Source organism: Buteo buteo, chromosome 23 (genome assembly GCF_964188355.1).
Source record: "Buteo buteo chromosome 23, bButBut1.hap1.1, whole genome shotgun sequence".
Lineage (NCBI taxonomy): Eukaryota > Metazoa > Chordata > Aves > Accipitriformes > Accipitridae > Buteo > Buteo buteo.
In genome coordinates, this window is record NC_134193.1 from 2,247,309 (window position 1) to 2,274,111 (window position 26,803).

The following is a 26,803-nucleotide window of genomic DNA, read 5'->3' on the forward strand; positions in this document are numbered from 1 at the left end:
AGTTATTACTAATAATGAGAGTCCCAGCAGGAGAACTCACAGGCACATCATGGGATTTGGCAGAAGATGCACATTGACGTGGAAGCTGCAAGAGCAGCAAGAATTTATGATTACTTCCTGATCCAGGAGGAAGATGAAGACATCCTACACCTGACCACAAGCAAAGTCACAGAAATCCCCCAGGAGCAGCAGATAGTGTCATCCCTGTGGCTGGCCTACGGCTCCTGATTGTGCCGGGGAGGTTACAGCCTCCTGCTACACTGGAGCTCAGCCCCAGGGTTAACTTCACCCCATCCCTCTCAGAGCTCAAGACAGGGCAGGCTGCAGCCGTCCCCATGTCCCACCCCGACTCATTTCTTCTGAGCCGTTTCTGTCTCTCTGAGAGCCAAGCTGGCAGCACTTTCATTTGAGAAGAGAAGCGAGGAGGACAGATGCATCCCAGCTTTGCTTTCCCACCAAATTTGAGAGGATGCAAGAGGGAGCTTTCCCCCATGGCTATCACCGCGTGCTGGGACACTTGCCCTTTTTGCACACTGGCAGAGGTGGGTTCCACCTGAAGTCAGCTTGGCACGTGCTTGTGCGGGAGCCCTGCAAGGTGTACCCTGTGTTGCACACGAAGCTTACGGTGTCCCCGATCCTGTAGATATAGCGAGCAACGGATACTCTCTTCCCATGCTGGATACGTGGGAACCGGCATTGGGTAACTGGAAAAGAGACAGAAATAAAACATTGTTTACCTACAGAGCTCTCAAGCTGTTCCTGCCTGCGATGGGTGCTGTGTTGATGGTGTCCACGCAGCCTGTTGATCCCTGAGCAATGGGACGCGGTGGAGGCTGCAGTGGGTGCCCTTGGGGCTGCAGGACTCCATCCTGCGCTGCTGGGGGACCCCGCTGCTTCCTCAGCTGGCGAGAACTGGGCGTCCAGGGTTTCATGTCAATCACCTGGTGAGGTCAAGAAGCCTTTCACGGCCTTCTTGCATGCTTCTAACCCACGGGCTGGGAAGCACATCCCCTGGGTTCGATCTGACCCGGGGAAACATTGGCAGGACCGTCCAGGATCGACCTGAGTGCAGTCCAGGGGTCTGTACTACCAGGGGCCTTACGAGAGAGCTGGGCAGAGGATGCACAGCGTGGGCTGAGGTTGCCGCACCACGCTGCCCACAGGACCACCGTGACGGTGCAGGAATGGACCCGCGCTGCCCCTTACAGCACCCCCCCATGAATGTGCTGGTGGGCTTCCAGGGGTACCTGGGGGTTATTTGCATTGAACCGCTGGAGAGAGAGATGGAGAGGCAGGCATGCAGAGAGGCGGGCAGGCAGGCAGACATTTAGAACCAAAACCACAGGGAAGTAGCTTTTTGTTCACTAGGCAAATATTTGATGTGGGAATGTAGAAAGAAGGTAAAAGAAACACCTCTCACTGGTAATATCCTTTGGGTTACTGAGTAAAGGGTCACAGCAGCTAGCTAAGGCAGGAGGGTCAGCCTTTGGTCTCTCAAGATGCCAGTGAATAATTAACATGATTGAGGATATAGGTAGAAGTATTCTCCATACAGCACCAAAACACTTCTCAAACCTTGCCAGGGCAGCCAGCTCGCAGCACCTACGCTTACAAGACAGGAAGGAGTAAACAAAACCATACTGCAGTGATGGAGCTGAGTTTCTGTATGTTTTGGCTATCCTGTCCCAAACAAGAGGGCACCTTGGGCTACCTGTCAGGCTTTCGTCCCCTGTGGGCTTTCAGACCGAACATGCCGAACAGCACAGGCTTGTTTGCCTTTTTACCCTCCTGCTTCATCCGAACGCATTTCTATTTATCACAGCAAGTTTCAACTCGCCAGAGCTCAAACACAATCTATAATTACAACAAGCTCCTCGTCTCACTGCTGTAAGATGTTGTATTCATAACCAGCTTTACTTCAGCAGTTTAAACACATAGGTCAAGCCTCTTGTTACGAGAAGCTGGGCAGGTTGTGAAAGACTCCCCATAGCCTCCCACGGCGAGGTTATAACTCCTTTTCCCACTGAAAGGCACAAGGTGGCCCTGGTGCTATCCCAGAGGGTCTTTTTCATTAGCGGAGGAGCTCAGAGGCTCTCTCATGCTCATGATCTGGCATGCCGGGGTCCACCTGGGACCAGCACAGGGCTCCTATCTGCCTCCATAGGGAAAAGCAAAAGGATCAGCGAGAAGAGTAGCGATGAGGAAGAGGAAGGCCACGGGATGAAGGCCCCAGACCCGCAGACCTGCCGGTCTCCCTTACCTCGAGCCGCAGCCACGGTGGCCAGGAGCAAAGCGGAGCTGCCGAGGAGGCGGAGGGCGAAGGCGAGCACCATGCTCCGGTCCCCAGCGCAGACTGCGGCTCCCGGGGACCTGCAGGAAGATATGGGCACTCCAGTTCCCCCCGCCACCCCCCGCATGCGGAAGGAGCCGCAGCTGTGGGGCTTCCCGTGGCCGCGGGACAGGAACCCGTGGGCTCCCCGGCGCAAGGTGGGCACAGCCACCACCCCCGGAGAGGCTGCAGGTCCCACACGCTGCTTCTGCTGCTGTTTTTGGCAGGGGAGGATGGACCCCTGGGACCCATGGGCATCTGTGAAAGAGGGGTGCAGGCACAGAGGTGCTGTTAGCCGAACTGTGCCCTCCGTGGAGAGCATCCTCGGTTAGGGGAAGTGGCCCGGGCTCTGGCGGTGATGGCAGCCCTTCCCACGAACCAGCCGAAGGGGTACAGCCTGCCCTCCTGGCCATTCCCTCCTCCCGCATGCATGGGACCAGTGGCCGCTGGGGACACGTCTGTCCCTCGGGGCCATGGGTGCTCGGACCGGGATGCGCAGCCCCCGGCCCAGCCCCACACACTGCCCTGCAGCTGTGGACCCGAATCCTCCTGAGCTGACCCTGGCTGCTCCAGGACTCATCCATGCTGGCATCATCCCTTGCCGCTGGCTGGAAGAATAAAAATCCAGACAGGACTTTTTGATGTAGGAGCAGCTGCAGCAACCTCCAGCTCCCCACCTCACATAGCGGAGGATGCTTTCTGAGCCTAAAACAAGCAGCAAGACGTGCGTTACTCAAGTCTTTTTATCGCTTTTATTGACAAAGAGCTTCCAATATTTACATATCCAACATTTATTCTTCAGAATTGCACTTGCTTAGTTGCACTCAGATTATAAAGCAAAATTACGTACAACTCAATTACAAACACAGTAGATAAGCCTTTTTCAACACCCGTAAGCTATGTCACAGCATTCACAGTTCCTTCCATTTGGTTGCAGGGAGATCATTTCAAGCTGACCCCCAAATCATGTGTTAAATCATTTGGAAAAACCACTCTGGACTATGCAGTAGGAACAATTGTGCTGGAACTACAATAACAGAACGGAACACGACACTAAGCTATGAGGCTTTACATTGGTGTTTTGTTCATCTAGTCACTCACATGGCTTACAGTAAGAGATACATAAAAATAACCGGCAATCTGCAAGTGCTTGCTCTGCAAGACTGGCTTCCGAAAACAGCATCTCATGGTACCCCAGTGACAGCTGAACAGGACAGTGCTCTGCTGGGAAGGGAGAACTTTGTGGGTCTATCTGGAACAAGACTAACATGTTGACGGAAATGGCTATGTGTGTTTTTCCCTCTAATTAGATGCATGTTCCTGTTAACAGGAAAGCACTGATGAAAATGCAGAAACAAAAAGTATGTGATAGGCACATTTCGAATACTTCCCATTCCCAACTGTGCATCATGAGAAACTCACAGACAGGTGATGTACCTCTGCATCAGACAAACCCCCAAACCTCAAAATCTTGCTTTACCAGCAGCTAGAAGTCCTAGTGTCTCAAGCTGGATTCAGGCTTAACAAGTCTAAATCCCATCACAGTTTTGCTTCCCTTATAAACAGGATTCCCAGGAAACCTTCAAATTGTTACTTCATTTTACGAGATGCTACTTACCTCTTTAGCTTATTAGGTGATCATTTAGCAAGGCTCACTTAAAACTGGAAAGGGACACCAACATCACAACGTGGGCTTTCTGTCAGCCAAACAAATCAAGGGCACTTTTGCCCGTGTCTTTGGTTTAGACAAGGTGAGTGAGGTCCCGTCATCTGAGCTGTCCTCGTGGCACTGCCAAAGCCTGACTCGAGTTGGGGACAGCACGCTCCCTCCCTCACCTCTATCCGCCCTCGCAAACTGTCCTCAACACAACCATCAACCAGGTCAGGTTAGACAGGATGAAAACAAAGGGCACAAAACACGCGGGGTTTTGTGTCCCGTTCCCCACGGAGGAGTAAATTAAGGCTTTGGCTTGATGAGCACCTGCGCCTACTTTGGGTGCAGCATCGGAGCAACAGTCGCCCTGTGCAGCTGCCTACCAGCCCTGCTGCAAGTGGAGCAAGAAGTCAAAACCCTGCTCTTCCTCCCCAGCATCACAGCAGCCCCGAGGTGTCCTGGGGCTGAGCTGGCACCCAGCTGACCCACAGTGGGAGCCAGCATGGTCGGGGTGCGCAGCACCACCTGAAAAAGCCTTTAAAGTGCAAGTTCAGACAGCGATTCCCTGCATCGGAGTCACCCCAGGCAGGTGGCGTTTGGGCAGAAAGTGAAAAGGTTCACATGCAGCAGCTTCCTGATGTTTGGTGGCATCTGCCAAGACACCTGCAAATTCTGCATTTGGCCCGGACACCACCTGCCTGCGGATGAGCTCCACTGCCCCTGAGCACCCATCCGGCACGGTTCCTCACGGGGCTTTCAGCCCACCGAAAGCTTCGGCACTTCAAAAGAAGTGTTAAGTCACCACAGAGACAGGAAGGGTGTTTCCACCAGCTACTTGCAGAAAAGCCTCGATGGGACACAAAGAGAGCACCAGGGCAGAGACCTTCAGCTGAAGTTTAAAACTAATTTTAGTCCACACGGGAAGAGTCAGAATAGTAGTTCTTTGTAATAAGGCATTTAAATTTTTTTCTGTCTGGTGAAATTACTGATCTGTAAGGATTGCTATTTGCAGAATGATTCAGACTTGCCTTGAAGTAATGGCTACAGCTGCGCTTTTATATGAACATTTTCAATGCTTTCAGTACTCACAGATAATACCCAACTTACGCTTCCTATTTGTATGAAACAATTTCTTTAAGTATGTATCACTCACATGAAGACATTCACCATTAATCCTCTTGGCAGTGCTTTCCACCTCAGGATGCTTAAGAAACCCCTAAATCCTGGTCAGGACCAGGCACAACATGCCCTCAGTGGGGCTGAGACACTGAACATGCGGAGTTACCCAGAGCTCAGGATTTTCTTGAGCCTACTCTATTGCAGCGTGAAGCTCTTTGGCATCACTGTGACTTAACACGGGGATGACTGCACTTGATTTCTGAGGAGCATTCTCAGCTGGGCGGCGGAGAGCCTCCCATCCCATCCATCCCATCCCAGTCCCGCGCAGGAGCTGCTGGGTCCAACGCGAGGCGCAGCTGCAGCCAAAAGTGCGAGTGCTTGCCGGGCAGCGGCAGAGAGCGTCTGGGCTTTGTCAGCCCAGGTCTGTTGGTTGCTGCTTCAAGGCCAATTTCACAGGAAGGAAAAGCAAAGCACTGGGATCAGCGTGATCAAGTCCGACACGTCTACAGGTGCCTTCCCACCGTGCCCCTTCCCTAATCTAGACGTTCATGACGAGAATTGCCAGGAGGAGGGGGAAGATTCCTACAAGAGACAAATAAGAAGCTTCAGTCTTCACTCCAAACATATTCAACTATCTTTTCCCTCCCTGGTCCCCTTTGCCTTACCCCGCCTTTTCACAGCATGATCTTAAAGCAACAACAGTATAAACAGGACAACAGCCTGGAGCAGAAGGCTTTTAAGCCTACTTCACGCCGAACACACAGGAGACAATCACACAAAGATAGGCAAGAGTGCAGTACAGGAATACGTATTACTTACCAACAATGATCATGTTCGCTCCACCTGGAAAGGAAGCGAGCCAAAATGTGAAACTCAGCACCCATTCAGCACAGTAATTCACCAGACTATGTGACATGCAGTATCTCAAATCAGAGCTAATGCACGTGGAAGATAATTCAAGCAACACACAGAACTTCAGTCTTGCACAGCCCAGCTCCAGAGACATTTACGTATTAAAACCCAGATGTATTTACCAGGATACATTTCCACTAGCCTGCGAGTCCATGCTGCAAGGTAATCATGCTCTTTTGGCACAAGATTTTAACTGAAGCTGTTTCAGGAAGCACCGAAGGCTTACTCCTTTAGCAGAATTATCTGATTTGAGGATTCACAGAGGAAGGAAAAAATAGGTATTTTGAAGACAGAGAGGAACCAGCAAGACAGACACAGGAGACAGTTACCTCTGCATTCAGGAGCAGGCTTGCTCCAGACTCCCTGGTATTGATCTCCTGCCATACACTGAAGCAAGGCCGCTCCAACAAGGTTGTAGCCATCATTGCATTTATAAGCTACAGTGGAGCCGCGGACAAAGCCCGTGTCCTTTGTGCCATTGTGCATCCCATTGTCAATGGTAGGTGGCTTTCCACAGAAAACGTGAGGGAACTGTTCCACAGGAGGAACATCAGCTTTGCATTCAGGAGTAGGCTCGCTCCAGACTCCATGGTATTGATGATCTGCTTTGCAGTGAATAGAGGCCGCTCCAGCAAGGGTGAAGCCATCCTTGCATTTATAAACTACAACGGAGCCGTAGACAAATTCTGTGCCCTTTGTGCCATTGTGCATCCCATTGTCAATCGTGGGGGGGTCTTTGCAGAGAATGCGTGGGAGCCGACCTACAGGAGGAACATCAGCAAGAGTGTCTGAGTGCTCCTCCTAACTGAAAAGGTGAAGAGGTGTATGGGGAGAAGGAGACATAGCCAAACACCATGCATCTAGCAGCAACTGAAAATACTTTGAGCTTTCTTGTGTGGCACTGGACCTCAGTTACTGCACGTTAGCGCAACACGTACCGCATGTACTGCACAACATAGCCTTCAGGATCTCACCCCATGAAATAAGGCGCTGAAGTGCCTAATCAGGCTAGAAGAAATGTTTCAGCCATTTCTACCTTCACAGAACACTATACACTGACTTCATAACACCCAATTTCAGCATTATACCAAATTGAGTGGAGAGAGTTCTAACGTCCAATTATCTTCATCTTTCCCTGGCAACTAGAGAAAGAAAACTTTCCTCCCGTGACTGTTTTTTTCTATAATTTCTGCTCTCCCCTCGCTCCTTCCACTTCGTCAGCATAATCTCTGAATTGTACGAGAATATTACGCCTAAGGCCTCACAGCATGAGTTAGGATTGAAATCCTGAATTTCACAGCTGACTGAATTAAGAAAGCACAAGTAAGAGCAGCCCAAGGCCGTCAGCAAGGCAGCTACACCAGCGCAGTTCCAACTATTATCTTAATGGCTCTGTGCAGGGTTTTTCCCTCTTACTTTCACAGTATGGAGGTGCTGTGTCCCAATCAACTCCATTTCCTGATACCACACATTTGGCAGACGGAGACCCCTTTAATTCATACCTAAAGAAAGAGAAGAAGGTTAGTACTTTCCAGACTTTCCAGAAGACAACCCAGAAAGGGTCCTTGCCCCACCTTCCCACCACTGCATGCAGTCGAGTTATTAACCAGAAGTTGTCCTGCTATGCAACAGGATCTGGCCACATCAAAGCCACTAAACAAGGGCACTAATGAAAGCCGAACTGAAGCAGTTCTCTGCATTACCAAGCACATGTGTGTTGCCACCTGCTTATCTCACTGAAGATATAATATACAGTTTCACTGGAAACTTGCACTGGGAAACCGGGGTGGGGTGGGGGGTGGATGTTACCGCCTGGGATCCCTGTCTTGTGACCCCCGAGTTGGTCCCTTTTAAGCAGTGATCCACTCACCCAGGATGACAGGCGAATGTCACAACTGACTCAAAAAGGAAACTGCTTGCAGTCACATCCCCGTTCTCTATCGTGGGAGGAGTACATTGCTGTCCTAGAGGAAGAGAAAACAGCACAGGCATGACTTCAAACCCGGAGATGGGCATGACCCAAATTTCAGAGTAACATCTCAAGCGTGTACAGATAACTCGCACAGTCAGTCAGGACAGGAGAGAAATGGAGATACTCACGTATACAGAAGTCTGGGTCTGCAGACCAAGTTGTATCACTCAGACAAGTGACAAGAGAGGACTTTCCACTCGCTGCAGCATAACCCGGTTTACACTGATACCTCAGCTTGGTTCCAACAGGGGACCTGTCACCCACAGCCGTTGTTAACTCAGCAAAAAGGAAGTGTGGAGCAGGACCACAGTACACTAACGATTGGAGACAAAAGCAAGGTTAGTTACAGAAGAGCACCCAAAAGGTCTGCAATAACGATAGCAAACTGCATGTTCTGGAGCACACAGCATTTTAACCTGTTTGAATATCAGCTTCTGCGATACAGTTTGCATACAACCCATTTAGCAAACAGCAGCATATATCACAGTTTGCTTAACCAGAGAAAAGATGGAGACTGGGTAGCATCTCTGTCTCAAGAGATGCGCCTTCAGTGACCACCAACTGCATTGGTTTTGTGTGGCACGGTTTTGGTAGCGGGGGGGTTACAGGGGTGGCTTCTGTAAGAAGCTGCTGGAAGCTTCCCCTGTGTTCGAGAGAGAGAGAGCCCATACCAGCCGGCTCTAAGACGGACCCGCCGCTGGCCAAGGCTGAGCCAATCAGTGATAGTGGTAACACCTCTGTGATAACATTTTTAAGAAGGAAAAAAAAGTTGGGACAGTGAGAAACAGCCGCCGGAGAGAGGAGTGAGAACATGTAAGAGAAACAACCCTGCGGACACCAAGGTCAGTGCAGAAGGAGGGGGAGGAGATGCTCCAGGCGCCGGAGCAGAGATTCCCCTGCAGCCCGTGGGGAAGACCCTGGTGAGGCAGGCTGTCCCCCTGCAGCCCAGGGAGGTCCACGGGGGAGCAGATCTCCACCTGCAGCCCATGGAGGACCCCACGCCGGAGCAGGTGGGTTCCCGAAGGAGGCTGTGACCCCGTGGGAACCCCACGCTGGAGCAGGTTCCTGGCAGGACCTGCGGATCTGTGGAGAGAGGAGCCCATGGAGCAGGTTTTCTGGCAGGACTTGTGACCCCATGGGGGACCCACGCTGGAGCAGTGTGCTCCTGAAGGACTGCACACCATGGAAAGGACCCACACTGGAGCAGTTCGTGAAGAACTGCAGCCCGTGGGAATGGCCCACGTTGGAGACGTTCGTGGAGGACTGTCTCCCGTGGGTGGGACCCCACGCTGGAGCGGGGGAAGAGTGTGATGAGCCCTCACCCTGAGGAGGTGAAGCGGCAGAAAATAACGTGTGATGACCATAAACCCCATCCCTGTCCCCCTGTGCTGCTGGGGGGGCTTGGTGGAGAAATCCAGGAGTGAATTTGTGCCCGGGAAGAAGGGAGGGGTGGAGGGAAGGTGTTCTGAGATTTGGTTTTATTTTTCATTACTCTACTCTGGTTGATTTGTAATAAATTGAGTTAATTTTCCCACATTGAGTCTGTTTTGCCCGTGACGGTAATTAGTGAATGATCTCTCCTGTCCTTATCTCGACCCGCAAGCTTTTTGTTATATTTTTCTCTCCCCTGTCCAGCTGAGGATGGGGGAGTGATAGAACGGCTTTGGTGGGCACCTGGCGACCAGCCAGGGTCAACCTACCACACCAACCCAACCTGCAGGACCTCGATTCAGCTGAGCTCAGAAGCCAAACATGCCCAACAGGTCTGGAAGCTGGTGAAGCTAGCCTGTCAGGTCTCTCTCCTTTCAGTGCACTTTTGGATAATTTGCTCTTCATAAAAAAATAGCTTCAGGTCTAAATATATAACTGGCCTGGGCTGCCACACTGAGGACACAAACTGGCATGCTCTGCAAGGGCATGGCTACAAGTGCACAAGGTTCAGAAGCTGATCTGCTCAACAGCTCTTAGACCTACTTCATCGCAATTGCTCAAGGAAATAAACTTGTTTGTACTCACTTGGGTCACATGTTGGCAGAGGTGGCTTCCAGGTACTGTCTGCTTCACAAGTAACTACACTACTACCATTCAATAAATGACCAGGATTACACTCAAAGGTAACTGTATTTTTATACGTGTGTGCAGTGCCAAAGCCAGATAACCTTCTCCCATTTTCCACTTCTGGATTTTTACATGCGACCACTGGAAGTGAAGATAAGACAATAAGAATATTTATTACAAGAAGGAAAAGCCCTGCGGATGCATTACGCGAGAAGCTTACTAAGAGAGCTGCCGTCCTTTCACTTTGAGAGAGGAAGGTCCCCAGTGGGGTGCAAGTACTCTGTGAACAGAGATGTCATTAAGAAACTGCACACGTGACAGCTTCATTTTTCATTTGCAGGAGGCCCTGGACATGGGCAGGGAAAGGGAGGCTTTCTGTGGGCTGAAGAATCCATTAAACCAAGCCCTGTCTCTGACCACGACTTGGGAGACCACTGTGTTAAGCTTTCTGGGAATCCTTTTAGATTCAAATCAACGTTCTCATGACTGGCAGCCCATCGGGAAAGTACGGATCTGGAGAAGGATAAGAAACAAAGTCAAAAGAATAAGGAGATAAAGAAAGCATTTACCTTTGCATTCAGGGGCTGGACCGCTCCATATTCCCTGGAGGTTATCATTTGTCATACAGTGAATCGTGGCATCTCCAATAAGAGAAAAACTGTTGTTGTTACACCTGTAGGTTACACCCATGCCAAAGGTGAAATCTGTGTTCTCATTGATGAGCTGCCCATTCTCGATTACAGGAGGTGGTAAACAGGAAATAGCTGCATGGGAAAGCAACAGCAAGAAAACACAAGAACATTTCCATCAAACATAAAACTGAGGTCTAGCTACTTAAAAAAACCAAACGAAACCAAACCAAAAAAAGCAACCCAAACAAACAAACAAACAAAAATTGAAGAAAAAACAGGGAAGCAACCCTAAAGCAATCATCTCAACCTAAAGTCTTGAATGCGCCTTTAAATTCTGAATGTTTTCCAGGTTTTTTTTAAATGGATAAATGGTAAAACGGCAAAACAGCATCTATTGTCCAAGAGGAGACGCTACAGAAGAGGCCTTCTGGAGGCAATAAATATGGTCTCACTAAGCAGTTTGGGACCCTCACCTACTGTTGATGGCATTTCCTACCTTCGTTGTGGTAACAAGAATAAGGCCAGAATACCTATTATAGCAGCAAACCACCTAAGCTATCAGCAGCTGATGGTCAGGCCCATCCCACAGGATGCTAAAAAGGCCCAAATAGCACCACCAAAACTCTTGGCATTTATCTCCCCTTTGAAATTTGAGATTTTGGATGTCCAATCATGTCTGAAGGCTTCCCACTCCCGGTCAAGCACAGCTCTCGATCAACGATTCAGCAACAGTTGCCTGACGGAAAACACAACAGGAGTGATGCAGCGTCCGCACCAGCTTGGCAGAAAGCTTGCTGTGTGCCTGTGCTGGGCAATACCAACAAACAGCCCTGGGAGCTGCTCTTCTCACAGATCTGACTACAAAGCTGCTGCCAACACCCACAGATCCCCCTTAGTATTTAATTTTCATTCCCAGCTCCACCGAGAGTGTTTGTCTGGAGGAAGGGTAAGCAGTCAGTCTCATTAAAGGCTAATGTAATTTGCATTAGGTGCCAAAAAGACAGTATCCACCTGCCATTCCCCAAACTAACAGATATATAGTGATACAATCTTTTTTAGGAAGAGATGTACACAAAACATTTAAGATCTGCTTACGGGCACAGTATGGAACATGATCCCAAGCAACTTCATTGCCTGTAAGTACACATTGCGCAGATGGCTTCCCAACTAAGCGGTACCTAAGAAAAGAAAAGGTTGAGTCTCTGAAAAAAGTGAAGAAAACTTGGGAAATTCAGAAAGTTGTACAGTTTCTAATGGTATTCTCTGGAGGAGCTGAACCCCAGGGGAAAAACAGCTAGCCCTCCTATAAAATACAATTTTCTCAATACCTAAAGAAATGCAATATATGATGCAGTTAAAGGAAACTTAATACTTGCAGTGGGTGGATACAAGCTCACAGGACCATGGGCAAGACAGCATCCCTACCCTGAGTCTGTTCAGGCCTGTGCTGTGCAGTGGTAGATCCAAACAGCAACTTATTTTCTGAGCAGAGCTAGGTGTCACTGACGTACCTGAACCACTCTCTTTCCCTCTTGCCCTGCTGCCAGCATCCCCAGGACACCGCAGCCCTCTGTTCCTGAGACCCCTTAGCTCAGACGTGGACAGCCGGACCCATTGCACTTCGGCAAACACTGAATTACTAATGAGTGTCAACAGGAAAGGAACAAAATTCTTTGCAAAGCAACTGAAAAGCAATCTGCAAAGACCACTCTCTCATGCCCAGAAGAGAATGTTTTGACAGCAAGAGCAGGAGAGAGCCTGACTCCCACGGCTCCCCGCTCCGAACATCTCCCGCTGTGCCTGTGCTTGCCAAGACAACAGCCCCCAGCTATTAAAAGCCTCCGAGTCTCCCACGGGTGCTGTCTCCCAGCCTCGGCTCCATCGACTTACCAGGAGCCTGGGTCAACGCTTACCCAGTGTTACAGGTGTAGGTTATTGTCGCCCCAAACTGGAGGTTGGTCGTGTAGTCAAAGTTGCCATTCATGATATCCGGTGGACTGCAAGACTTCCCTGGAAGGGCAAGTGATCGGCATTAGCTTTATTTTATAGCAGGATCGTCAAATGCAGGTGACAGCGCTGTTCAGTGTCATTACAGACTAATTGACCACTTATCGGGCACCTGACTTCCCTCATGAGCAAGTACCAGCAATTTCAGAAAAGATAAAAGATCCACATCAACTTCTGTGGAACTGAAAGTTAAAACACAAATAAAAAGGAAATAAGAGCACAAATAGAGCTAAGGACAAATAACAAAAGCCAAGGTTTATACGCTTACTGAGAAAGGCAACTCATAAAGACCCCAGCGGGCTCGGGGCAGATGTCTTGGTCCATAGGAAAGGAAACAGCGTGAAGGAGAAGGGGACGGGGAGGGACCCACCGACCACCCTAGGGCCAGTACAGGTGCATTACCACGGGGACAACAGGCTCCCACAGCCTTTTCCACACCGTACGTTGTTTCTGTGCGGATGTATTATAGCATTTACACTGCATCACGAGATGGTAAAGTCATTAAAAAGGGCAGAGATCATCTCCCAGAGATTAGCGTTTCTACGTGGGAAGGGCAACCCCGGGCAGGCACGCAGGGCGCGTGCTTGTTCCCCACTGCCCCCAAAACCAGTAACCCGGGGAGCATCCTTCCATCCTTCTCAACTGTGCTGAGCCGCGAGTGGGCTCTGGGCTACAGCAGGGGATGCACCCCCCCCGACCACCCCCCACCCCCCCCTCCGGATCCCAGGAGCCCGCACGGGGGGGGGGGGGGGGGGGGAACCCACCGATGCAGAAGTCGGGGGTCGCCATCCAGGTGGAGTTGGGGAGGCAGATGACCAGGAGGGACTTGCCCATGGCCACCGTGTACCCCGGGCGACACGTGTATCTCAGCTTGGTCCCCACGGCGTAGGACTCCTGCAGGGGCTGGGGGGGCTCCGCAAAGACAAACCTCGGCGGCTGCTCGCAGTCACCTGCGGGCAGGGGGGGAGATGATGGCGGGGGGAAAAGTGTAGCGGGGGGGGGGGGGGGAGCTAGAGCTCGCTTTAGCCCTTCCCCACGCAACCCCAGCCCCACGCAGCCCCTCTCCCCACCGCGGTCCCGCTTACCCCAAGCGCCGGGCAGCACCAGCAGCATCGCGCAGAGCCAGCGCACCTCCATGCCCGGTCCCGGTCCCGGTGCCGTTCCCGGTGCCGTTCCCGGTGCCAAGTGCCGCTCCCGGTGCCGGCCGGGCGGAGGCGGTGCGCAGCGCCGAATACGGCCCTTTCCGGGGCGGCCAGGGGCCGGGCCGAGAGTTCCGTATCCTCGTATCGCAGCCCGAGGGACGAGCCGGGGGCGGAGGAGGAGGATTAGGATTATTAGGATTTTTCCGGCTGTGGAGGGTCAACGGGGGCTTCAGCTCCGCCGAGCTCCGCGGGCGCGGTGGCTCCCACGGCGCGGCCGCTTTTTTCTTTACCGCGTACGAAGCGATGCCGCTTAACAGCCGCGGCGGAGCAGAGGCGGGGCGGCTGCCGCTGGGGGCAGCTCCCTTTCCCGTTTTTGTTTTTTTTTTCCCCTGACGGCCTCCCTCCCCCCCCGGCCGGTGCCACGGAAAGGTTTTCCCGGAGAGATGAGTAACCCGCCACGCCATCTGCATGACTGATCCTAAGCCATGCTGTAAAAGCACGGGAGTGCCTGCCCTGGGAGGGGATGCTTGTTCTCGGGCGGCCCACCCCTGCGCCCTTGCCCTTGGTCCTCCACTCAAGGACAGGACGAGGCCACCCCAGGCTCCCCGTGATTTCGCAGCGCTCGGAGGGCGCTTGAACCACCGCTACACCCGCGTCGCGCCATGCCCACGTCTTTTCATCGCACCTCTCCCTCCGCGTCAGCTCGGTGAGGCTTAGGGCACGCTGGGGGGACCGCTTGGCACCCCCGGAACAGCCCCTGCCGCCCCCAGCCCCAGGTTCGAAGGGACGATCAAAAGGGGACGGTGAGGGACGGCAGCCAGGGCACGGGGGGGCTCAGGCGCTCCGATGGCCCTTGCCTCTCCCTCTCCTCAAAGCAGCACCAAGGTTGCACCCGTCGGCACAAGCCCACGGAAATGTGCTGTGTCCCAGTTTGGTGACAAATACAACAGCAGAATCAGATAACTGCACGGCCCCTGTCTGTGCTACCCGTAGCGCTGCCTGTCTCCCGCCAGAACACAAATAAACTCAATCTCTTGGCAAACACCAATAAAGAAGAAAGGCGATTTTTACAGCTTCTGTGTTATGACTATTAATGCTGTCCCCATGTCAAAGCAAAACGAGGAGCACAAGCCAGCAAACACCAAGCGGGGAGCAGCTAGTTTAATCCTCTGAACTCCTTGCTGGAGCCGCACCCTGTTGTTTTTGGGTACAGAATATGACCGGTCCAAGAATACCTGGGGTTGACCAAGGGGAAGGTCACACCTGGAGAGGAGCGCGCACCTCACCGATACTGCGATACTGCCTGGGGTGGAAATGGGCTCTGCTCCAGCAGCGGTGCCTCGCCTCCGTCATCGCAGTTCCCAGGAAAGGCCAGGCACGCTGCTACAGACAACAGTGCAACACAACAGCAGCAATTATCTGAGCAGCAGCAATTACCTGAGCAGCTGATTACATCCAGCAAAGAATGAGACTGCAAAATCATTTAAAGTGCTCTATGAGAAGGTTCGATTAGTAAATATGAAAAAAACCCAAACCCAAGCCAGGATACCAGTATGGCTTATTTTATATTCCTTTTAATTACAAAACAGTTTTACTATAACTACTGCAATTTTCGCACTCGTATCTGCACACTGGTAAAGGAACCTCAGTAAAAAAGTAGTTTTAAAAATATAAGTGAATCTTGCAAGATTGTGCAAAGAGAGTGTTTACTATGAAATGATTTTCCTAGTGGAAAGAAACGTTTACTGAATTTTTAAAGCCTCACTTTAAGAGCTGCAAAAATAGTTTTTCCGTACCAAAACAAATGAAAATGTAGACATTAAACCAACACCCAGCTGGATTTGAAGTATGTTTGATTTTCCTGCTTCTTCACAAAGAAATTCTTGATTGTGAAGTCAGACACTGGACTTCAGGTTGCCTTATTGCACTTGGAACTTCATCCCTGACATCAGGAGTTAGTGTAGCAACTCTCCCTTCTCTCCGACCACCTTTGTGCCGCTAAGGATGCTACAGCTGTCGCCATTTATCCTGCAACAGGGAAACGAGCAGTTAATTAGGGTTTACTGCTGTGGGCTGCAGCCCCTTGGATTTGGGAGGAATGACCCTTGGAGCCTCTGGTTTGCGGCAGCTTGGCCCCCGGCCGCGGTGACCCGAAGGGCATTTTGGGTGCCCCCGCGCAGGTCCCCACCGTCTGGTACCTGACAGAGGTGCGCGTGGGTGGGTGCCGTGCAGACGGGGCAGACGTGGCAGCCGGGGGTGCAGCGTGGGACGAGGTGAGCCGGGGACCCCTCTCTGGCCAGGGGACACACGGGGCAGCTCGCCGTGTCGCGGTGGATGAGGGAGAGGTGCAGCCGGCCGGCGCAGGGAGGGCAGACGGGACCCTGGGGGCTGTGGAGAGAGAGACGGGGGTGAGCCCCCACGGGTTCGTGTCGGAAAGCGCTCCTTGCCAAGCCACACCGCACAGGCTCTGGCACCCGCAAAAGCTAGTTTCATTAGCAATTTCAAAAATACTAACTTTATAAACTCAAACAAGTAGTGATTCACGACTGCAGAACTGAAATGGCTCCTCCAGGGTTAGGGCTAATAGCAAGCACTCGTGGGAGCAGCATGAAATAAATTATTGGTAAAAAGAAGTGCGTACATACAGAAGCTAAAGCAGGTGGATGCACACCTCAAACCATGTTTGCTTTAACCAAATATTTATTTGAATTTGCCTCTGTCCGTGATGACTCTGTTAAGGAAGCTTTGTGGGTCTGAGAGAGCACAAGGCTCGCATGGGCAGGTGTCAAAAAACTGCCTGAGCGTACAGCATCACTTTGCTCACCTCATCACTGCTCTGCCCCGAGCAAACTAACCATGCCTAGAGATGGAAAAAGCACTCGGCAGCTGGGTAAACAGAAGGCCCACGCTGCAGAGTCTCTTACAGCACTCAGGTTCTTTGCTACTTAACTGAAACCAGAGCTCCATCACGGGCCAGCGAAGACGTGACGCCGAGCCAAGTGAGGACAGCTGGGAGAACAAGCTGGCTCAGAGATGCCCAAAGAAACCGCACAAGCGTTTTCCAAATAAACCTCACACCAGTTCCACCTCTCTTTGCTTGCAAGCAGGCCCCACGCTTTTACCCTGATACCGAGCTGTAAGCAAGCGGAACCACATTTACGCACCTCCGCCATATTTGTATTTTTAAGTTAAGCGGTTAACTCTCAGTTTGGAGGACGTTCGGTGCACACCGCGGTGCCCGGCTGCCGAGAGGAATCGCCTGCTCCGGCCGCAGCGCACTCACCCCTCGTCCTGCCGGCGGGGCCCCCCCGGCCGCTCCCCGGGTGCCACGGGACGGCTTTCGCACTGGCCAAGGTGGGCGCGCAGCCAGCTTTCACAGGTGGGACAGACGTGATGGTTGCTGTGGAGAAGCACCGTTGAGGATGTGCATTGAGTCTCTCAAGGGAGACTCAAAAATCGCCGTGAAGTTGGGCACCTCCGGCTTCCCTGGTACTGAGGAACCGTCCCAAGCAGGATGAAAACCTGGAATTAGCTCTATCACAAACTTCCCTTGCTTTGCTAAAGTGTACAAGAAGTTTCTATGCCTCTTTACAGCTAGGGCCCCGGTTCCCACTCTCACCTCATCAAACCTGCAAACCCAATTACGCTGCAGTTCGGCGTTGCTCTCACAGAGCGGAGGGGAAGCAGAGAGGGCAGCTCTGGGCCGGCCCTGCACGCTGAGCGCTGCCGGCAGCGTCGGGGCACGGCAGCGTACGCTGCAACTGCCAGAAAGCAACACAAGTAAAGAAATACGAGAAACACGTGCACGTGCAGAATGCCTTTTAAAAGCACCGAAAGAACAAAGCACAAAAATTGCCCAGAGCTCCTTTGTTTTAGGAGGGGAAAGCAGAGAGGTTAGTGTTTTAAAAGTAAGTAAATGCTGTAATACTCAACACAGGATCAAGACAGGAAAGAGGTGGTGTTGTGGTTTAAACCCAGCCGGCAACTAAGCACCGTGCAGCCGCTTGCTTACTTCCCCCACCCAGTGGAATGGAGGAGAGAATCGGAAAAAAACAGTAAAACTCGTGGATTGAGATAAGAACAGTTTAATAGAACAGAAAGAAAGAAAACAACAATAATAAAGTGACAGTACTAATAAATGGATTGGAAGATACAAAACCAAGTGATGCACAATGCAATAGCTCACCACTTGCTGACCGATACCCTGCTAGTTCCCGAGCAGCAATCTGCCCCCAGGCCAATTCCCCCCAGTTTATACACTGGACATGACACCACACGGTCTGGAACACCCCGTTGGCCACTTTGGGTCAGCTGCCCTGGCTGTGTCCCCTCCCAACTTCTTGTGCCCCTCCAGCCTTCCTGCTGGCTGGGCATGAGAAGCTGAAAAGTCCTTGACTTAGTCTAAACACTACTTAGCAACAACCGAAGACATCAGCGTGTTATCAACATAATTCTCATACTGAATCCAAGACACAACACTATACTGGCTACTAGAAAGAAAATTAACTCTATCCCAGCTGAGACCAGGACAGGTGGGAATAAACAAGGAGGTGTACAATACCCTTATTTTCTACCCAAATAAATACAGTTCTACTCTACTCTGAAATGATTTTTATTCAAGCCCACCGTGGCATCTGTGTGTTTTTAAGTGGAAGATGGAAGACAGACCTTTTGTGGTCCATGGGCTGCTCTGCCTCGCTCCGCTCCGGAACAGCTTCGCCTGTGCCATCAGCCCTCAGCACACCTGCAGCTTTGGCAGGAGAGCTGCACGCAGAGAAAGAGGGAGAAGACAACCTGAATCCACCCGAACGCATGGCTTTCCGAGAATGACTACTGCCCTACGGAACCGCTTTTTCCTAAATAGCAAATACTTTCTACTGCTAAAACTGGACTTAACGGAACCGAAGGAATTCAAACCGCAAAACCCGCTCTAGCCGTGTACAGATGCTTTCTCCCCCGCAAGAAGCTCCCCTTTCCCCCCACTTTGCTTCCCATGGACCCGTGCAAGGGGAGCGGCAGCAAGCGCCCGGTCGGCCGCGGTACCTCGTGCCTGTCGGGTTTCGGCTCTCCCCGGCGCCGATGCTGAGGACCGAGTAGGTGCGCGGCGTGCCGGGCCGGGTGCTCAGCCAGTCCTCGCAGAATGCGCAGCCGCCGCGCGCGGGCTCGGCGCGGGGGGCCAGGGCGGCGTGCAGCTGCTCTTCGCAGGTGGGACACACGTGGCAGCTCGTCGCGTGGCTGCGGGCGAGACAGAGATGGGGGAATCCCTCCTGCCCGAGCCCCGAGAGTAGCTGGCGAACACCAAACCCCGGTGTGAAGCAGCCGTCGCCTCTTTGGCGAGCGGCGTGTTCATCGCAGAGGCAGAGGCGTTGGCATTTTAGAGTCAAAAAATACATAAAGATGTGCCGTGCCGGTGTGGCGTAGCTAGAAATAACACCGGTGAGATCCGTGGGTATAGTCGGCAGAGTGGCACAAGGTTTTGGGCAGGTGAACAAGCAAACCTACCAAAAATAGGAACGCCACAGCACGGGCTGCTTCTCATCGTCAGTTATCTTTGGGTGCATTGGTGGATCCCTTCCCTTCATCTCGTGCTTTTGTAAATGCATATTATAAGACCTGAAGAGACAGAAAGGAAGAAATTCATAGAACAAAAAGCAACTTAGCAACATGGAAAGATAGTACCAACCGTTCAAGTATATACTGAAGGTAATTACTATCACTTAGAGCTTAAAAGGAAATACCCAGTTATCCTTAGGGAAACTTATGATTTATAAGGGGCAGCTTAGGCTTGCTTACTGGTTTTTATTGTCTTTCCATTTCACAATGATCCCAGTTAGAATTCCAAGGGCTATTGCAGCAACTAAAAAATACAGAAATAAAAAAAAAAAACAAAAACAAAATAAGCAACAAATTTGGTATGTAATTTAAGAAAAATACTGCACTTTGGTAAAAGACTAGCAGCAAAATTCTCTGCTCTGGGGCTGCCTGTCACCACCCAGAGGCTTTCCCTCAGCCAGAATAATGCAAACACCCTCTTGTGTCTCTGAACACGGAGCACAGGGACCGCTGCTAAGTGTGATGCCATGATGAACTTGTTAAGGGTGTGATCCTCATTTATTTAGTGCTTTTATAGACAGCCTCCTGTTTCTTTTGTATTTTAAACATACCATTTTTAGTACTTGATCTCTTTTGCAACAAGGATGTTGCAGGCTTCACCGATCTCTCATCTCTCAATGTCTGCCAAGGCCTTTTAAAGCAAATTTATCAATTAAAGAGTGACAGGACATACAGTTTTTGTGGTTTGGCTTCTTTCATTTCATATTCAACTGATGTAATGTTTTATACTAAGACATAGACAATCCATCCAGTTGCTTGGAATGCTGCTGCATTACCCAACAGCAGAGAACCCCCTGAATCCTGACCAGAGACGTTCAGTACTAGGGCAGTGAAATGAATAAACCAAAACCACCGACTCCAGGTATCTAACAGCAAATAACAGCTTTGGGTTAGGAAAGTATATTTTCAATTTTAAACTACTTACCAATGCAACTAGGGATGAGGATACCTGCTAGACAAGAAGAAAATTGATGTTAAAAAAATGAAGCCAACAATGCTGATAACTAAACAGGGAAGTTCCTTATCTATGCCCACAGAACAATATTATTTAAACCCAGATAACCGTAACACTGCTGAGAAGACAAAATGCTGTAAAACAATGAGGTCGTTAACTACACACATATCATTATGCTTGTCTTGAGTCCCTCACCCCACCTTTCTCCACTAACGGAGCTGAGGTCCGTAACTCCAGGCTACCTCCACCCTCAGCAACGTCCAAATACAGCCAAGATAACGTCTGTGGTTTCTACTGAGATGCTCGGCTGCATGGAGGGAGATTCAAGCATCAAAAATCCTACCCTGTATCATATCAGCTAGGGAGTGACTCAGCTGGGAGCAGAGAGAAAAGGGGATTAGACCAGGGAACAAGCCTGTGCAACCCCCTTAGAAACTGGAAGATGGACCCACCAAAAGAAATGAAGAAGGCACAGTGAGAGCAGAAATCCAACAGTGTGTGGAGTCACAGGCACCCAATGTGGGTGCAATTACAGCAATTAAAAGGACTCTGAGGCAGAAAGCATCTCCTGAACTCTTACCTAGCCAGTAACGATTCTCTGCTATATTCTCTTCCAGGGCTTCAGTGTGGTTTGTCACTGCTGTAGTCCTCACTATATAGAGAAAAAAATAAAGGAAAACCACTCGAAATTATATTTTATATAATTTTCCATTTATACATAATATATATAATACTTCAGTGAGGAGTAAATGTAGCATGGGCAAGTGACTTGTGTATCTGTGGCTACAACAGTGAGAGCTGTGGAAGAGTCACACAGGGAGCTCTTGGTGACAATACAAGCCTTATGGATAGAGGGGATTCTGCTGTCCTGCTTGGCCGTATTGCCCCGGTGTTGTTGGACATTAGCTATAAATCCATTCCAAGGTTTAGTCCACCAGCTTTGCAGTTACTGATACACTTCGCACGTCTTTTATTAAAATTCTGCCTTTTTCTCTTGAAGGGAAAAACGTAAAACTGTGTACGATTGTGCTGACGGTGTTCTTCAGCAGAGCTCGGCACCTTGCAAAGCACAGACTTGCTAACCATCACTGCTGTAAGCAGATGCTGCTCCTCTGGCAACAAACCCTACGGGAATGCCTGTCCAAACTGGGGTCCTTCCCTTTCTGAGGGAAGGGAATTAGGACTAATTAACTGCACAGCAAGAAAAACTACTTGAGAACAGGATGATTATCCAGCAACGCTCACCCCTGCATTCGGGAGGAGGTCTACTCCAGATGCCATCGACACTGTTCTCCGTTGTACAACGCAGAGTTTCATTTCCCACAAGCTGGAGCCCAGGGTCACACGTGTACAGCACGACTGAGTTGTACGTGAACTCCGTACCATTGCCATCGTGCTTCCCGTTGGGAATAGCTGGAGGCGGAGGACAAGAAATAGCTGGGGGAGAAAAAGAAAAGAGTTCAGGAGGTGACCCCTGGGATGCTCTTCTCCACGATGTGAAGAGAGGAAAACCCAAGGGCTGCTTGCACACAGGCTGCATTGCACCAGTCGCAGGAGCAGGGGCTGAAATGGGAGCACTGGCCACCCTCTCAGCAGGCAGTTGCTTTTAGGTGCCTCCCAGCCTGCTGTCCTGCGTACACAGGGGCAGCGGCAGCTTGCAGGGACACCAAGGCCCCTGGGTTGCTCATTTATGTCAGTCTTTCATGTGCAGAAGGCACCAGCGATGCTGCTGGCTAGTCCCCGCTTTCATCATGCCAGCTGGCTCCCTTCCAGAGGTACTTACCTGACTTCGTTTAGTAAAATCAACACATGGTTCAGTATTTCCGAGTTGGAATATTTGGTATTTCCAGTTGAGTGCTGGCCAACTTCACTTACCCTGACAAGCTGGAATTTGACTCCAGGCAACTCCATCTCCCCTTGGGGAACACAAGATGACACGTGACGCTCCCTTTAATGTGTACCTGCAAGGGTAAAGGGCACAACCCCAAATCAGTTTGTTGTCACCAACCAAGGACATGTCACCCCACAGAAGTGCCGAGGACTCGACAGGCAGAGCCCCTTGTCCCGGCTCGCACACCAGTGACTGGCCAGGTCACCGGGATGCAGCGGGCAGCTGGCTTCACACTCACCCGTGGTTACAAACTACATCTGCTCTTGCACCAAACAGATGATCATTTGTAATAACCTTGCCATGTTCTGGATTCGCTGGAATACCACAAGATTTCCCTAAAAAAGAATAAGATTATCCGTGGGATGCTACAAGGATGGGGGAAAAACCCACAGACATACTTTTTGTGACAGTATAGCAATGTCAAACCAGGCATCTGATGGTATTTCATGCTAAATGTCTTTAAAAAAAAGTGATCCTAAAATACAAATCAGACGTGGCACTCAGAACACAGTGCTGCAGATGCAGCTGTGGGAGGACGCTGGAGAAAATGAAACAACGTGGAGACACTCACTCCGACACAGCTCGGGGACTTCTGACCATGTTAAATTGTCAAAACAAGTGCTGGTGGGCAGCTGGCCTGTGGTATTCTCGTAGCCTAAGCGACAATAATACTTCACCGAGACACCAACAGGATAAAAGTTCTGCATCCCATCTTCTTGTGATATGCTAGCGAAATGCACACGTGGCGGGCCGGGACAGCTACCTAGCAACAACGAAGACAACCAAAGTGTACAGTTACAAAGTAAAAATAACAATATTTTGCATTCAACTATGTATAAACATAAATCTAATTGATAACACACAAGCCTCCCTGAGAATAGGGATACCACAAATATTTTTAAGAAGGTGATTGGTAATTTGTGTAATTCAAAAATATTCCTAGATGACTATTTAATGGAAAAAGATTTTAAATGTTAATATTTGCTCTCTTTCAATCATTCACAAGTGCAGTGCTTACCTCCCTTGCCAATTCCGCCGATGAAGCATTTGAGGTGGGGAAGTGCAGCCAGTTCTCACCGTGGAGGTTTGCAAATCCCCAATGCCAAACCTTCCCCCTTATTTAGCTCATGTGTCAGCAGTCAGCTGCACCAGCGCTCGCCACTACAGCTCTGCTCCTCTTTCCTCTGCTTCTCCAGGCTACCCATCTATTTTTATTAACATGCAAGTGCTCGCACCTGGCACCATCAGACTAAGCAGAGTTAGGAGGAAGGAACAGCGAGACATTCTGACCCACAACTCGATTGTGTGTCACTTTGAATGGGGAAACCCTTGAAACAGCGATTGCTAAAGCAGTAAATGTTTTCATAAGCAGCGTGCGTCTCTAAGCAACTCGTTTCAAGAAAGTGAAATACTTACGACCACAAAACTCCGGGAGGTTGGACCACTGGGAGTTTGCAAGGCACTGTATCGTATCTGACAGCAAGGGGCGTTTCACGTAACCTCCGAGGCAGCTGTACCGTACTTTGGAGCCGACCCTGAAGCTTCCCCGATGTTTCTCATCCTCTGGGGGCTCCGCGTGTGTTATATTTGGCAACGGCCCACAGTCACCTGTAGCCAGATAAACCTGGATTTAGCGGGGCTTCTGCTGCCTGCGCCAGCTCCCCGGGCAGCGCACAGCCCAGAATCATAGAATCATTTAGGTTGGAAAAGACCTTCATAATCATCGAGTCCAACCACCATCCATGCCCACTAACCCATGTTCTGGAGTACCTCGTCTATGCGCTTTTTGAATTCCTCCAGGGATGGGGACTCGACCGCTTCCCTGGGCAGCCTGTCCCAATGCCTGACAACCCTCCCAGTCCCCACGAGAGCACACGCACCCACGACAGGCACCCAGCACAGCGGAGCACACGGAACCCGCACCCACCCGCACGGAGCCCACCCGGGGGGGGTGACAGGGCTCACCGAACTCCCCCCCCCCCACACACACACAAACTCCCCGGGCACTCACCCCACGCCTCGGGCAGCAACACCAGCAGCACCAGCAGCAGCGTGGGCAGGAGCGAGCGGTGGAGCCCGGAGCCCATCGCTGCCGGGAGTGGGCAGAGAGGATCGGGCAGGGAGCCACGGCGGGGCGGGGAGGAAAGAGGGAGGGGAGACGCTCCCGGAGCCGCAGGGAGGGGGAGAGCTTGCTCAAGAGCACGCGTGGGTGCTGCTGGCACCCGTGGGCTGTGCGAGGCGGCAGCGGTGGCTGCCGCTGGCAGCTCCTTCGGCCACGGGGTGCGCGGCTCCTGAGGCGTGGAGCCCCGTTCTGCTCCCTGCGGTCTCATCCCGGGGAAATGCTGTGATGAATGTCTTACCCGCGGCTGGAAGCGGGAGTGGGTTTAAATTGAAGCACACGGTTCTCCTCACGCCTGCTCCAGGAGACATGCTCGGCATCCAGAGGAACGCAGTGGGGCTCTCCAGACACCCGCTGCCTCCGGCTCTCTTTCAAACTGCTTCTCTGCACCTTCCACTAAAGCCACCCCTGCCTCCAAAGCCATCAAGTCCCAAAGGAAAAGAAAAAAAAAACAAAAAAAACAAACAAAAAAACCCAAACAAAAACAAACAAACAAACAAAAAAACCCAAGAAGGGCAGCATCTGGGTCTTGTCGTCTCCGGCTGTGAACCCTCCAGCATGCCCCAAAGCCGGGAGGAGTAGAGAAGGTCCCCTTCGTCCCCCAGCCCTGGCTCTGCTGCGTGCAGGGACGAGAGCTGCATCTTCATCGGTGCCTTCTGTCCTCTCCCACAGAGTCTGGCCCAGGGAGCCCAGCGCAGCACAGCTGGGGGGCACCAGCCCCCCCACCCGACCCCCCAAACTGTCTTCAAGTGTCACCTGCCTGACCCTAGGAGCAGACCTCCGTGAAGGTTTTTCTGCAAAAAGAGAGGAGAGAAGGTGGCTCTCCTCCAGCCTGAGGGGTGCATGGGAGAGCAGAGGGCCGTTAATCAGCTGCTAATAATTTGAAGCTGCTAATTAAGCTGTTTCTATTAACACCTATGCACAAACCAAGACCACAGGGATACCAGCATTTCCACTGTAACTCTCCCAGTTAGACACAAAACTCTTCGAAGGAGACGCTGCACTGCCCGCAGAGGCTTGGGGATATCCTTGGGCCCGGCCAGGCATAGGATCTGTGGCTTTGGCTCTGTGACTGCGTGGGAAAACAGAGCCGCTCTTGGACCCCTGCCCCCAGGACTTATGGGGAGAGCCAAAGGAAAGGCTGTGGCTATATCTGCTGTGTCATCCCGCTTTGCTGGGCTGCGCTGCCAATAAGGGGGATGTGTCACCCTAACCCGAGGAAAGGGCAGCCAGCAGCAGCTTGCCTGCCTGCGCCTTCCTGCCTCCCTCTGTTTGCCTTTGTTATCCAGGAAACAGTGATGTTTCCACTGAGAGGCTCAAAGTTATTGTGGTGGGTTTTTTTTTTCCCCCACTTTATTTCCCTTTCCAGTACAATTTAAGCTCCAAGCATATGCAACAAAAGCATTTGCAATGAGGCCAAGGAGCATTTTCTTAAGGGGGAAGTCAAGCAGCCTGGATAATGTATTCCTTTAAAATACTTGTGAACATGCAGACAAATGACATACAGGTCACTGGTCACCTGAGGTCTGAATTGGGATGGTGGCTGCATAATGCAAAAGGGAGTTGTTACCAGGAAAAAATATGTTTTAAATGCTGGGGAATTCTCTTGTAATAGCTTACAGCAGCGACCTTGGCACGGGTTAGCGAGATGTTAAGAAGTATTTGGCAAAGAATTCTTGTAACATCGAGCCTCCTCAGGGAGCGGCTTGGTTCGCACGTACATCAGAAGAACCAGCCGCTGTAGTTTCAACTCGGCGAAATCCCCCTGCTGCGAGTTCAGATTAACCCCTTGACCCAGGCTGCTTTCCTACCTGAGGCCACGCAGGAGACATCTGTACCTGCCGCGACCGTCAGGCTCGGACCAGCCCGTCCCTCTGCCTCTCTGCCACCCGCCCTTGCTGTCCCATTTTGCCCTGTATTGCCCCAGTAACTGACTGAGCACCGAAACCTCCCAGGCAGGAGCTGCCCCAGCAGCTGAGCCCTCTGATAGCAGGTCCACATCTGCGCAGCTGGAGCCACCGAGGGCAACTTGCTTTATCTTGCTCTGACATCCCTTCCCCATGCTGCAGAAATCAGGCCAAGCAGATGGCGATGGCAGAAGCGAAAACATGCACAGAGGGGACCCTGACCCGTGCTGCTCTCTGCACCTACGCTGCCAGGCTCGGACTGGAACATCGTGAGGTTTTCCAGCAAAACCAGCCAGGAAAAACAGGGGTTGAGCTGCCGGAGTTGCTCTTGGCTTTCCGCAGAAACCCACCCTTGGCTCCCTGTCCGCTCCCACGCACTCCTGCATCCCCGTGCCGGGCAGCAGCCTGGGACAGCGCCCACAGCTCCCAAAGCCTTTTTGGGACAGACCCCGCGGGCTGCCTGGGGGAGCCGCAGCAGAGGGGCTGCAGAGCT

At 51.4% G+C, this 26,803-nt stretch overlaps 2 protein-coding genes across 3 annotated transcripts in view; both read right to left on the reverse strand.

Moving 5' to 3' along the window:
• Window positions 1-26,803, reverse strand: part of CR1 (complement C3b/C4b receptor 1 (Knops blood group)) — an 89,457-nt gene that overhangs the window by 36,136 nt on the left and 26,518 nt on the right. The window contains exons 23-33 of the mRNA XM_075055942.1: window positions 13,769-14,032; window positions 13,448-13,633; window positions 12,590-12,686; window positions 11,772-11,854; window positions 10,614-10,808; window positions 10,003-10,185; window positions 8,115-8,300; window positions 7,885-7,978; window positions 7,431-7,516; window positions 6,344-6,775; window positions 522-704 (exon numbers count right to left, since the gene is read on the reverse strand). Of these exons, the coding sequence (XP_074912043.1) occupies window positions 522-704; window positions 6,344-6,775; window positions 7,431-7,516; window positions 7,885-7,978; window positions 8,115-8,300; window positions 10,003-10,185; window positions 10,614-10,808; window positions 11,772-11,854; window positions 12,590-12,686; window positions 13,448-13,633; window positions 13,769-14,032 (1,989 nt within the window). The remainder of the gene's footprint in view (window positions 1-521; window positions 705-6,343; window positions 6,776-7,430; window positions 7,517-7,884; window positions 7,979-8,114; window positions 8,301-10,002; window positions 10,186-10,613; window positions 10,809-11,771; window positions 11,855-12,589; window positions 12,687-13,447; window positions 13,634-13,768; window positions 14,033-26,803) is intronic.
• On the reverse strand, window positions 15,233-26,698 carry LOC142043973 (uncharacterized). Of its 2 annotated transcripts, XM_075055893.1 has the most exons (15): window positions 24,296-26,194; window positions 23,701-23,892; window positions 22,856-23,047; window positions 22,523-22,619; window positions 22,269-22,354; window positions 21,639-21,830; window positions 20,974-21,045; window positions 20,364-20,390; window positions 19,619-19,682; window positions 19,328-19,438; window positions 18,869-19,060; window positions 18,494-18,589; window positions 17,109-17,225; window positions 16,024-16,213; window positions 15,233-15,853 (listed from the first exon to the last, which is right to left on the reverse strand). In XM_075055893.1, the coding sequence occupies exons 1-15, from the start codon at window positions 24,612-24,614 to the stop codon at window positions 15,833-15,835; spliced, it is 1,968 nt and encodes a 655-aa protein (XP_074911994.1). In that variant the 5' UTR covers window positions 24,615-26,194; the 3' UTR covers window positions 15,233-15,832. The 2 variants fall into 2 exon arrangements, with proteins under 2 accessions (XP_074911994.1, XP_074911995.1); XM_075055894.1 differs by lacking the exons at window positions 15,233-15,853; window positions 16,024-16,213; window positions 17,109-17,225 and adding exons at window positions 17,253-17,317; window positions 17,445-17,586 and having other exon boundaries at window positions 24,296-26,698.

What these genes read in the sequence shown, in the direction of transcription:
- LOC142043973 (XM_075055893.1), bottom strand. Translation starts at nt 24,614, where the DNA reads ATGAGACCGCAGGGAGCAGAACGGGGCTCCACGCCTCAGGAGCCGCGC. An exon ending in AGAGAATCGTTACTGGCTAG is followed by an intron (nt 20,391 to 20,973) that starts GTAAGAGTTCAG and finishes CTTCTTGTCTAG; the next exon opens with CAGGTATCCTCATCCCTAGT. An exon ending in CTGTGGCGTTCCTATTTTTG is followed by an intron (nt 19,061 to 19,327) that starts GTAGGTTTGCTT and finishes TCTCGCCCGCAG; the next exon opens with CCACGCGACGAGCTGCCACG.